Source organism: Physeter macrocephalus, chromosome 20 (genome assembly GCF_002837175.3).
Source record: "Physeter macrocephalus isolate SW-GA chromosome 20, ASM283717v5, whole genome shotgun sequence".
NCBI classification, from domain to species: Eukaryota; Metazoa; Chordata; class Mammalia; order Artiodactyla; family Physeteridae; genus Physeter; species Physeter macrocephalus.
In genome coordinates, this window is record NC_041233.1 from 20,449,945 (window position 1) to 20,463,772 (window position 13,828).

Below are 13,828 nucleotides of genomic sequence, written 5' to 3' on the forward strand. Positions count from 1 at the left end.
AAGGGTTTCATCTTCAAGGAATTCATGGAAAAGACTCTGACAAGTACAGGTTTCTGGTAACTGACTATACTGCTGAACTGAATGAATAAGCATTTTCAGAACTCTAATGGAAAATTGATGAATTCATAAAAGTGCTAGCAAAAGATCAAGATGAAAAAAAAAATTAATTACATGGGACTGGGTGAACTGATGAGTATGATTATTTTTTCAGAACTCTAATGGAAAACTGATGAATTCATAAAAGTGCTAACAAAAGATCAAGATGAAAAAAAAATTAATTACATGGGACTGAGTGAACTGATGAGGATGATTTTAATTTTTGTGACTTTCTGTTTGAATAAAAAAAAAAAATCCCACAAGGACTCAGAGGCAAAAAATATACAAATCAATTTTCACTGCAAAGTAAAGGACCTGTTACAGTGGAGGATTACTGAACTGAATGTCAATATTATGACACAGTATGAGTGTGTTTCGAGTTTGGTAATTGCAATCATTGTTGCTTTTGTTGTGGTCATCCATTTACAATGCTTGGTGTCAGTTTATTTATCTCTTGTAAAAATAAAATACAGTGTGTGTGTGTGTGTGTGTGTTGTGTGTGAAAAAAAAAGTGTCTTTTTTTACCTGTGGCCTTGAGGCCATACCAGATAGTTTATGCTAACAATGTGATTTATGGTGGGGGGCCACGGACTTAACTTCTAGAGAGGCTGAGTAAATTAAATTCACATTTAATTAGTTCCTATCCTACACAGCTTTAGTATAGTACAAAATAATTATCAGCCATTATATATATTATATATATAAAATAGTGGTAAGATATACATAACAGAAAATTTACTGTTTTAACCATTTTAAAGTGTTAATTCATGGCATCAAGCAAATTCACAGTGTTGTGCAACTATCACCCTTATTCACCTCCAATACATTTTATCATTCCAAACAGAAAATTTGTACCCATTAAACAACTCCTCATTCTCCCCTCCCTCCAGATCCTGGAAACCAGTGTTCTCTCTGTCTCTATAAATTTGTTCTAGGTACCTCATATAAGAGGAGTCATACAATATTTATCCTTTTGTGTCAGGCTTCTTTCACTTAGCACATTTTCAAGGTTCTTCCATGCTGTGGCATGTACCAAAATTTCATTCCTGTATATGGCTAATATTCAATTACATGTATATACCATACTTTTCTATCCATTCATCTGTTGATGGACATGAGTTGTTTATGCCTTTTGGCTACTGTGAATAAACAATTTTTAAATGAAACTAAATTGTAGCAAAAATGACTGCTTTTAGAACTCCATTTCCTTTCCCACTTTAATGCAAATAATCTTAAGATATGCAGTTTCAAAGGCAACAAAATGCATCTCTAAGTGACTAAACTGTATAACAGAAATACATGATTCCTTACAATATCCATGCTGCTTTAAATTACAAATCTCTTTGTTAGATTATTAATGGTGCCTTGTGGAAGAAACTGATATGATGAAACATCAACATGCTCCTAAGGACATAAGAAAAAGAACAATACTACTAAAATAAATGCAGGTTCCAAACCTAAGAGTGACTGGAAGAAAGCGAAGCCGTATTTCTAACACAAAATCAAACAAAAACAAGAAAAATATAGTATCATATCCTGACCTTTGTTAAATAAAAGTATAACCAAGATAGCCTTTTAGCTACCAAAAAAAAAAAAAAAGACAGTATCTTCAAAGGTAATTCATAATAAAAAGCGATGGACCTTTTCAAATGTCAACCTTCATAGTAGGTTCATCACAGAATAGTCTTGACTCAAGTCCCACAACTCAGAGAAAAATCCCAAAGACAATCAAACATAGATAAAATAAATGAGAAAACAATTCTGAGGTATAGTTTAGGATGGTAAAGGAAATATTTTAAAAAGTACATTTTGGTTGCAGCATGTCAAAGAAGTGAATGAGAAAACAGCATCTGAACATTTCAAATTCTTTAAGTAGTAAGTTAGTATCATTGAAAAGATAACCAGATCTATTAAAAGAGTAACAGAAAACAAAAATATAGATCTGGCTAAAGTAGTAGTGATATAAAAGCAAATTTTAAATTTTAATATTTCGAACAGGTAATATATTCATATGTTCAAATTTCAGATAAATAGAAAATGTTATATAATTTTAAAGTCTTGTATATACCCCAAAGAATTGAAAGCAGGGTCTTGAAGAGATATTTATACACCCATGTTTATAGCAGCATTATTCACAGTAGTCAAAAGGTGGAAACAATCCAAATGTCCATCAGCAATTCACAGATAAACAAAATGTGGTCTATACACACATGCTGTAACATGGATGAACCTTAAGGACATTATGCTAAGTTTATAAAACAAGCCAATCACAAAAAACCAAATATGTTATGATTCCACTTATGAGATATTTAGAGCTAAGTCAAATTCACAGAGACAGAATGCAGAATGGTTGCCAGCTAGTGGGAAGACTGAATGGAGAATTGTTGCTTAATGAACACAGAGAGTTTTCGTTTTGCAAGACAAAAACGCTCTGGAGGTAGTTACACAACAATGTGAATGTACTTAACACTACTGACTGTGCACTTAAAAATAGTTAAGTTCATTAACTTTGTATTATGTGTATTTTACCATAATCAAAAATAAAAAAACAAAAACACTTCCCTCCCACTGGTATCTAGTCACCATTCAGTTCCCATATGCCCAACGTACTTTCATTATTTTATTTATCCTGGGTTTCCTTATGCATATATATAAACAAACTAAGCAACCATATACACTATTCTGTATCTTGCTGTTTTCACAAAACAATGTATCTTGTAATTCTTTCATTTAAAACGTAGAAAAGTTCATCTTTTAAGAGCAACATTTTAAGAATAATTTTAGTGTGTGCAGCAAAGCTTTAATGTAAAAGAACTTACCAAAATCTGGTGGACATTGTCCATTATAAGGGAACCAATTTCCTTTCACAGTGAAAGGACTTTTTCTGTTGCTTGTTGAACCAGTTCCTAGCTGTCCATTACCACCAAGTCCAAAAGAATAAATTCGTCCTGATGAAGGAACAAAAGCAGAAGTGTGCTGCCTAGAGTAAAATGATAGAAAACCTCAGACTTAATGTTACCTTTCAAACAATTTACATTCAGAAAAGCACAGCAAATATTACTGATATAATTTTTGTCTTCAAAAGTAAGTTAATAAAACCATTATAGTTCTAAAATTTTCTGTACAAAATATTTAATAACCTTACTCTATACTGAATGAATTCTGTACCACACAGGCAGGCTGCATAAAGCATATTCCAGAAAATTCCCACAAATGTCCAAATTTTAAAAGGCCCAGCTCTATACTGGAATCCCTTACAATATATGATTTAGCACTAGAGGCAGCATCTAACTATGCTGTCCCAGAAAGCTCCCCAGCCGCCTTCCCTCTCTGTCAGGTTCTAGCTTAGTGCTCTATGGTCTATAAGGGCCCACCATCTGGGCATCACTCAAAAGTTTTAAGATAAGAACTGGGCAGAAGATTGGTATATATAAAACTGCATGATAAAACAATGTTTCCTTTCTTCAAAAGAAATTTATCCTTATGTATACACACTCAGACTCCTCTAGAGATTGCAGAGTGGAAGCAAACCTAAGAAATTATGGAACTGAAGCTAAAGAAAACCCACTAAGCAGTGAACCTATCCAACTCCTTCTGATGCTTCACTACTGTATGTTTAGGAATGGGTTAAAGGTGATTATCCAGCTCAGGCCTTGTGTTCCTCAATCTCAGGTTTTATGGCTTCAATCAAGTCCAACAAATTCTTAAGTGTTATTTCTGCAAATACTGTCCCTCTCCCATTTATTCAATTCTCTTCTTGATAATATTAGACAAATGTTTTATCTTCCCAACATACCCAACCAGTCTTTTAACTTCTCTTTAATATCCATACCCCTTGTGAGTAATTTGCTTGGATCTATCTTTCAAGTCATTATTTTTCTCTTTAGCAGTGTGTCCAATCTGCTGTTTCAACCATCCACTGAATTTAAACTTTTAATGACTATGTTTTATACCATTTCTAGTTCTTTTTTTCAAAACAGCCAGCCAGTTACTTCATTTAAAACCCTTAATATATTGTGAAATATAATACATATACACCAACCCAGGACTACTCTGACAAGCTCTAAACCTACTTTAGGGCAGTCCTGTGGTTACAAATTCTGAGGGGAGATCCAAACCAGAAAATAGGCCAAGGCCAGAAAAGTCTCCTTAAACTAGCAAGAGAATACTGCATTGTAAACTCTTCCCATGAGGCGGCTTTACTGGGAGGAGATGGTTTCACAGGCCGCACTACTGCCTCTACCAATTCTTAGGTCTCATCTCCTATTCCAAACTCCTTTGCCATCTGTAGTATATTGTTTATAAAAAGGACCCAAGTTATTCTTTTCCCTATACCCATTATCCTTACAATATGACTTCTGCAGGTGTTCCCACCAAGATGGTGAATCTATTTCTCCATGTCTTAAAACTGGTCTCTGACCTGTGGCTTGCTTTGAACAGGATGCAGCAGAAATGACAGTGCATCAGATCTGAGCCTATGCCTCATCAGTGGCTTTGCACTCTTTCCCTCTCTTTTGGAACTCTGCTCTACCATCTTGAGAATAACCCAAGGTTAGCATTTGAAGGATGATATATAATCTGAAGCAGAGACAAGCTGACCCAGCTAAGGTCCCCACAGACTACCCAGCCCCTACCCAGATCATCGGCTGATTAACTGAGTTCAGCTAAGATGAGAACTGCCCAGGGACTTCCCTGGTGGTTAAGAATCTGCCTGCCAATGCAGGGGACACGGGTTCAAGCCCTGGTCCGGAAAGATCCACACACTGCAGAGCAACTAAGCTCACGAGCCACAACTACTGAAGCCTGCACTCCTAGAGCCTGTGCTCTACAACAAGAGAAGCCACCACAACGAGAAGCTCACGCACCGCAACAAAGAATAGTCCCCACTCACTGCAATTAGAGGAAGCCCACTCTCAGCAACAAAGACCCAATGCAGCCAAAAAAAAAAAGAACTGCCCAGCTAAGCCCAGCCCAAATCACTGAACCACAGAATTAATTATTAGCTAAATAGGTAATTGTATTAAGCCACTAAGTTTTGGGGTGATTTGTTTAGCAAAATAAGGTAATTAATACATTACCTAGACTGGCAAATTTTTTCAGAGCAGCTCCAGAGTCAGTTCAAACAAACAGGTATGGTTTTCAGATTTCCTTGTTTTTGCCCTGCGGAATTCCCTTTACTTGCTGGCAAACTAATCTATGTTATTTAAAAGGTGTTTTGATTCAAAAGGGTTTTCAAGTTATCTAGTCTGTCACATTACTGGAAAACTAAGTAGAATCTAACAACCATCTTATCTCAGAGCCAGATGAGCCGAGGTTAATAAAAAAATTCTAAATCAAGGATACTCTTAACAAAATAAACATTAAATGGAATCCTAGCACATAAAACAGACAAACTGTTCTGGCTAAAGAAGGGTTTAACATTGCCCAGTCTGCCTCCTTCAGGAAGCAGCCGCTGTGACATTTCAAAGGAACATATCAACAGTTTAAAAACAACTGCTCAATACTAGCTTGTTAAATTCCTCCTCAAACTGGTCTACTGAAGCAGTGGTTCTTAACCCTGGCTGCATTTTGGAGTTGCCTAGGAGTGAGCCTAGGCAACAATACATATTACTAAAAACTCTCCAAAGGATTACAGCATGTAGTCAAGAGCTGAGAGCCAGTGAACAAACATAACTATCTCAAGTCCTGTATTTGATATAATAGCTCAAAAACAATATGACACTATACTACTGGAATCTGAATATTTTCCGTTTGGATTATCTCTTTGATGAGTTCACATTTCTGATGTCCCTTGCCTGCTTCCTTCAGGAAGTTTCTGACAATTATTTAATAAGGAAATAATACATAGTTCTTACAGTACCAACTATCTGGAAATCAAACTGGTCATGATACCAACCGACATTCCCTCTGTAGATCATTTTTTACATCTCAATTAATATATAACTGAAATTCCTCCCCCAGTCCAATAATTAAATAAATAAAATTACTGGAAAGAACTAAGTTTACAGAGCTAAGAATAACTATTCAAATCAAGCACATTTTTACCGTTAAGAATTACAAAACTGGATAACATTAAACAATGTGTGATATCTCACAAGGGACAGATTAAATATTTCATTGGAAAAAAATTACCTAAAAATATTTATAATCTTTTAATGAATTACTCATGAAGTGGATAAACAAGGAAAGTTGAACTCTCTACACTTTAGTGAATATATATTCATGTATAACTTCAACAGTCTAATAAACAAGGTTAAGATAGCAAGCATTTCTGCTCACTTATATGTTGAGCTTTTATTTACCTTTTATCCTGATTCATATATGGAAAAAGGAAAGGAAGGCTTTGTCACATCATCCCCATAAATAATTTTTCAAATACATGGTCAAACACACAAAACTGGGCAAAGAAAAAGGGTACCATGAACAAAACCTAGCAGAACGAAGAAACAATAGAAATAGATCCCTAAAGATTTCAGATATCAGAATTTTCAAACACAAGAATCTAGAATAATTATGTTTAATACTTGTTTAATGTCCAAGAAATAAAGTCCAAGGTTGAAAACTGACAGACAGCTGGAAAGATTAAAGAAAAAAATTGTTTCATATTTTTAAAAAGAACCAGTATGAAACACTAGAACTGAAAAATCACAATAACCAAAATCAAGAATATAGGTTTAACAAAAAATATAGTATGAGAATTAATGAACTGAAATATAAATCATAAAAATAATCAAGAAGGCAGCAAAGAGGGACAAAAATGTGGAAAGAAGACTACAAGGTGGAGTGAGACGATTTAATACACATCCAATCAGAGTCCTACGAGGAAAGGAAAAGCTGTATCTAAAGAGAGATTATTCCACAGATTCAAGAAGTCCAGTAAGAAAATGAGGAAATCCATACCTTAACAAATGAAAGCAAAACTGAAGAGAGAGAGAAAAGTGACAAATTACCTTCAAAGGAGCAACATACCAGCAGCCGACTTCTCAGAAGAACTGAAGCCAAAAGACAGTAGAACATTACCTTAAGTGCTGCAAGCAAATGCCAAGCTAGAATTCTATAACCAACATCATTCATGAACGAAGGTGCAATAAAGACATTTTTAGATACACGAAAGAGTCTGCCACCTGCAAATCTACTTAAAGAAAATTCCAAAGGGTGGCTGATAAAAGGAAAATGAAACTAATTGTAAAAACTAAAGAGAAAAAAATGGTAGTAAATATATGTAGAGCCATTTCTAAATGTACACTGACTATATGAAGCAATGTTCTTCTGGGGTTTAAAAATATATAGACGGCGGGAGGGGCCACAGCGGTAAGAGGCCCACGTACAGAAAAAAAAAAAAAAAAAAAAAAAAAAAAAAAAGAATGAATGGGAATTCCCTGGTGGTCCAGTTGTTAAAGACTCTGCGCTCCCAATGCAGGGGGCATGGGTTCGATCCCTGGTCAGGGAACTAAGATCCCACATGCTGCACGGCGTGGCCTAAAAAAGAAAATAAATAAATATAGAGAATGAAAAGTTGGTAAGGTAAACGGAGGTCTTACAACTTCCAGAAAAGGGGGAAAGTATTAACATAACTTAAAGATTAATGTTGTTATTTCTAGAGTAACAACTAAAAAAGAGTTCCCAAATTTCCAAATGGGTAGAGGGAATTAAACTGACTAAAAGGACTTCCCTGGTGGTGCAGTGGTTAAGAATCCGCCTGCCAATGCAGGGGACACGGGTTCAAGCCCTGGTCCTGGAAGATCCCACAGGCCACAGAGGAATTAAGCCCATGTGCCACAACTACTGAGCCCGTGTGCCACAACTACTGAAGCCCACGCACCTAGAGCCCGTGCTCTGCAACAAGAGAAGCCACTGCAATGAGAAGCCCACGCACTGCAACGAAGAGTAGGCCCCACTCGCCACAACTAGAGAAAGCCCACGCACAGCAATGAAGACCCAACACAGCCATAAATAAATAAATAAATAAATTTTTAAAAATAAAAATAAACTGACTAAAAAAATTATTAATCCAAAGAAAGGCAAAAAAGAAAAGAAAGAAAACGAAAATAAACAGGTAGCACAAACAGTACAAAATATGATGGCAGGTTTAAACCCAAATATATTAGTAATAATAAAAAAAATATAAAACTTGCCAAATCTGTCCATTTAAAAGACAAAGATGGTTAGGATGAATTTTTTAAAAAAAAATCTAACAATGCTATTTACATGAGATTCATCTAAAACATACAGAAAGACAAAGTAAAAGAATAGAAAAAAAATAAATAGGTAAAAAATATATATATATCAATATAAAAGCAGGTGGAGCTCTATTCACATCAGATAAAACAGACTTTAAGGAAACAAAAGTGATATTAGAGATCTAGAGGATCACCACCACAAAGACAAAAGGTTCAATTCATCAAGAATGGATGAAATTTAAATTTTATGCACTTAAGAACACAGTCTCAAAAGCAAAAGCAAAAACTGACAGACATACAAGGAGAAATCAAGAATAATCAAACAGGGATAGACACACAGATTGAAGGAATAAGATAGAGATGACAGAAACAGATCCACATACACATGGAACTTAATTTATGGCAACAGTAGCACTAAAAAGCAGGAGGGCAAAGGAGTTTTCAAAGATGGAGCTATGAGAGGATGATTCTGAGAAGATGGTGACGTAGGAAGCACCAGGAATCTGTCTCCTCACTTAGACAACTGCTGTGACAGAATCTGTCTGATGTAACTATTTTAAAACTCTGGCATCTATTAAAGGCTTGTAATTTCCAAGGGAAGGCTTGGGTGGTAAATTGCAATTAATTTTGATTAATTTCAGCACTTAGCACAGTAGTAACTACCTACCCCCTCACCCTCAGCCCTGTGACAGGCAATAATCCACATGCTCCAAGAGTATCTTGGACATAGCTTGTGGGAGCCAGGGTAGGTAATAAGGTCCTTATATTTGAGATTGGTCCTCTGATCACTGATTGCTGCTTCTGATCACAGACATACAGATACAAAGGTGGGTAAGTCTTTTCTGCACCCCTTCTGACCACTGTTACAAGCCTATTCCCCTCCAGCTGAAGAGACTTCCAGAGGATTTAAAGGGCTGGTGTTTTCTTCCCTTTTATTTTCTTCTATTTTCTCCCCTTTCTTTTTTCTTCTGCCCCTTTTAGAAGTCAGTCATTTAAGATCTAGGACATTCAAATGTAACTGCATATACACAGGAATTTAGAAAGTCATTGTGCATGCCCTGGAAAAGGTGCAGTCTCAGAAATGACCTGAGAAGACCTTATGTTTACACCTCAGGCTGATCCTTGGCACAGAGACAACCTATAAAAATCAAAAAATAAAAACAAAACAAAAAACAGCAAACCCTAGAGAAGGGAAAGAATATTATTTTTAGAGTTACCACATTATTAGGTTCAAATGTACAGTTTTCAAAAAGAAAAAAAATCACAGAGAATACAAAGAAATTGGAAAGTGAGGCCCATTCAAAGGAAAAAATAAACCAACATGGGAATCCAAAATGATACAGCTCCTTTGGAAGGCAGTTTGATGGTTTTTTACAAAACTAAACATACTGTTACAATATGATTCAGCAATTGTGCTCTTCATTATTCATCCAAAGGAGTTAAAAACCTGTGTCTACACAAAAACCTGACACAGATATTTATAACAGCTTTATTCATAACTGCCAAACCTTGGAAGCAACCAAGATATCCTTCAGTAGGTGAATGCATAAACAAACTGGCACATCTAGACACTGGAATATTAGTTAGCATTAAAAAGGAATCAGCAATCAAGCCATGAAAAAACATGGAGGAACCATAAATGCATATTACTAAGTGAAAGAAGACAATCTGAGAAGGCTACATACTATGTGACTCCAACTATATTTCATTCCGGAAAAGGCAAAACTATGAGAATAAAAATGAGTGACTGCCAGGAGTTAGGGAAGTGGGGGGATAAATAAGGGGAGCATACAGGATTTTTAGGGCATTGAAATTACCCTGTATGATACTATAATGGTGGATGCACATCATTATACATTTCTCCAAACCCACATAATGAACCCTAACATACACTATGTACACATGTAATGATCTGTCAATGTAGTGATGAAAGAAATGTTCACATATTGAGGTATGGGGAAGTCACTCTGGTTTATACATAAGTTAATGTGATTTTAATCGTAACTAAAACAGCCTGTTTGTGGCCTATCAAACATATACTGTATATCTGCTGTAATTATTAAAGAGAAGGGCACAATGACCAGAAGTAAAGAATATCCATGTTAAAAATAAAGATTAAACCCCTCCCTTCCTGGGATGCCAATGCTGGCACTCCTTAGATGATAAGACTCTCTTCCCAGGTGCCAAGGCCATACGGACTTGCTGTGTACATGCTGATCTGTTTTTTGGGAAACCCGGAAGGAATGTATCCCTGACTTGTTTGATGTTCTTTCTTCTGACAAGATATAAAACTGTGCTGAAAACCATGCTTCTCTGGAGGAGTAGTTCCTCAGAGTTATATGAGAAGCTGTCTTCCAAGCTATTGTCCTCAGTTTGGCTCAAATAAAACTCCTTTCTTTTCCTATTACAGATTGTTTATTGATCATTTTTGTCAACAGTAGGTTCATCAATTGAAACAAATATACCATTTAATTTTCTGGTGAACCTAAAAATGCTGTAAAAAATGAAGTCTAGAGCCTCCCTGGTGGCACAGTAGTTGAGAGTCCGCCTGCCGATGCAGGGGACACGGGTTCATGTCCCGGTCCAGGAAGATCCCACATGCCACGGAGCGGCTAGGCCCGTGAGCCATGGCCACTGAGCCTGCGCGTCCGGAGCCTGTGCTCTGCAACGGGAGAGGCCACAACAGTAAGAGGCCCACGTACCGCAAATAAATAAATAAATAAATAAATAAATAAATAAATGAAGTCTACTTTAAAAAAATAAAACAACAGGGTTGTTCCCTGAGAACAACCAGATGATGAACCTTAATAGACAAAAACTAATTTTCTTAAAGATGCTCAAATAACTAAAGGAAGACATGGAAATAGTCAAGAAAACAATATATGAAGAAAATGGAAATATCAATAAAAAAATAGAAAACCTAAAAACACACCAAAAGGAAGTTCTGGAGATGAAAAATACATTAACTAAAATAAAAAACTCACTGGAGGGATTCAAAGGCAGATTTGAGCAGAAAAAAAAAAGAATACAGGAACTTGAACATAAAACAACTGAAATTATTAAGTCTCAGGAAAAGAAAGAAAAAAGACTGAACAAAAGTAAAGAGAACCTAAGGGACCTATGGGACATCATGAAGTGGACCAACATAGGCACTGTGGGAGTTCCAGAAGGTAAAAAGAGAGATAAAGAGAGATCATTTGAAGAAATAATAACCAAAAAATACCCAAACTGATGAAAGACATAAACATTCAAGAAACTCCAAGTTGGATGAACTGAAAGAGACCCATACTGAGACACATTACAATCACACTGTCGAAAGACAAAGAAAGAAACCTGAATGAAGCAAGAGAGAAGTGACTTGTCACATACAAGGGATCCTCAATAGGATAATCAGTAGATTTCTCAGCAGAAACTTTGCAGGTCAGAAGGCAGTGGGCTTATACATTCAAACTGTTGAAAGAAAAAACCTGTCAACAAAGAATCTGATATCTGACAAAACTGTCCTTCAAAAGTGAGAAAGAAATTAAGACATTTACAGATAAAAGCTCAGGAAGTTTATCACCAGAACTGCCCTTTAAGAAATACTGAAAGGAATCCTACAGGTTGAAATGAAAAGGACACTGGACAGTAACTTGAAGCTGTATGAAAAAATAAAGATCTCAGTAAAGGTAAATATATGGGTGATTATAAAAGCTAGTATTATTGTAATTTTGTGTTTTTTTCCTCCAAATTTTGTTTTCTACAGAATTTGAGACTAATGCATAAAATTATTAATTTATGTTTTCTGACACACAATGTATACAAAAGTTATCTTGTGACACCAATAACTGAAATGGGGTGGGGACAAAGCTATATAGGAACAAAGTTTTTGTATATTATTGAAATTGACCTAGTATAAATTTGAGTTAGTTATAACTTTAGGATATTAAATGTAATCCCCATGGTAACCACAAAAAGATAGCTATAGAATATACAGAAAAGGAAATGAGAAGAAACTAAAACATTTCACTGCAAAAAATAAACTAAACACAGAAGAAGGCAGTAACAAAGGAAATCAGGGACAAAAAAAGTGTGAGGCATAGAGAAAGCAAATAGATAAAAGACATACAATGAAAACTACAAAATATTACTGAAAGAAATTAAATAAATGGAAAGACATCCCACATTCATGGCTTGAAAGATTTAATACTGTTAAGATGTCAATACTTCTGAAAGTGATCTACCAACTCAATGCAATCCCTATCAAATCATGGAAATGCAAATTAAAATCATGATTAAGTACCACTATATATCCAAGAGATTAGCAAAAATTTAAAAGTCTAACAATACCAAATGGTGACAAGGACACAGGAATTCTCATATAATAGTGATGGGAAGGTAAACTGGTATAACCAATCTGGTAAACAGGGTGACATTAACCTGCAAAACTCAAATTAAGTATACTCTCTGACCCAGAAATTCCATTCTAGGTATATACTTTAGAAATATTAAAGTTTATGTATATTATATAATAAATGTTCAAAGCAACATTATTTGTAATTGACAAAAACTGGAAATACCCAAGTGCCCATGACTGAGAAAATAATTATATATGCATATAATTGAGTAAAACACAGCAATAAGACCTAATGATGGAGAACCATAGCTACACACATATGGATAATCATACAGCATGATATTAAAAAAAAAAAAGTCACCAAAGGCTACCTACAGTGTAATTCTGTGTACTTGAATTAATGTTGGAAAACTTAACTATATTGTAAAAAGATACATACTAGCTGGAAAACTAAGCTAAGTGGTCAAAACTGAGTTAGTCAAGCAAAGGATATTTTGCCTCTGGGGAGTCCACCAAAATTTAATCCATCAAAGGTGAAGCTCAGTTACAAAGCTCTGATTCCTATTACTCCCAAGAACTGGGAATCAGGAGATCAGTAGTCCAATTCAACTTTCACCACTAACTAATCTTATGTCTTAAGTAATTAACTGGTCAATTTCTTCATTCTTTAAAGAAAAAAAAGGTGGAAAAGCAAAAGAAAAAAAGACGATCTATAGTTTCCCTTCAAGTGTGATGTTACATACAATAAATTATATTTCTTTAATGTTATATACAGTATTACATTTACCTTATTAATATCTTGCCTCAGATAAATTTGTTTCAAATAGAGAAAGGTAAAATAATCAGTATAAAAGAAGTTTCTCCTCTGTGATTCCTTAGCAGCAAATCAGGCATGTAGAAGATAATGGTTTTTATTTTAGATTACTAGATTCCTTAACAATTCATTTAAAAAATCTCCACTTTCAGCTGGAACTACCATGTTACAGTAATTTGCAAAAATGACCAACACAAAGGGAAAGAGTAGAGGCACCGCTATATCTTATCGAGGCATTCCAGAAAACACGAAGTTCCTCCTTTGGCCACAACACATGCAAATCTACAAGAAACTATGTGATACTGTAAACATCAAGGAAATGACACTGTTCAAAAAGGAATGCCCAGGGCTTCCCTGGTGGCGCAGTGGTTGCGCGTCCGCCTGCCGATGCAGGGGAACCGG

At 35.4% G+C, this 13,828-nt stretch overlaps 1 protein-coding gene across 3 annotated transcripts in view; it reads right to left on the reverse strand.

The window, feature by feature from the left end:
* The window catches only part of HERC4 (HECT and RLD domain containing E3 ubiquitin protein ligase 4), a 140,253-nt gene that overhangs the window by 78,576 nt on the left and 47,849 nt on the right, over positions 1–13,828 (reverse strand). For all 3 annotated transcript variants that reach the window (XM_024132087.2, XM_028480865.2, XM_024132088.3), the window contains exon 8: positions 2,916–3,076. In XM_024132087.2, the coding sequence (XP_023987855.2) occupies positions 2,916–3,076 (161 nt within the window). The remainder of the gene's footprint in view (positions 1–2,915; positions 3,077–13,828) is intronic.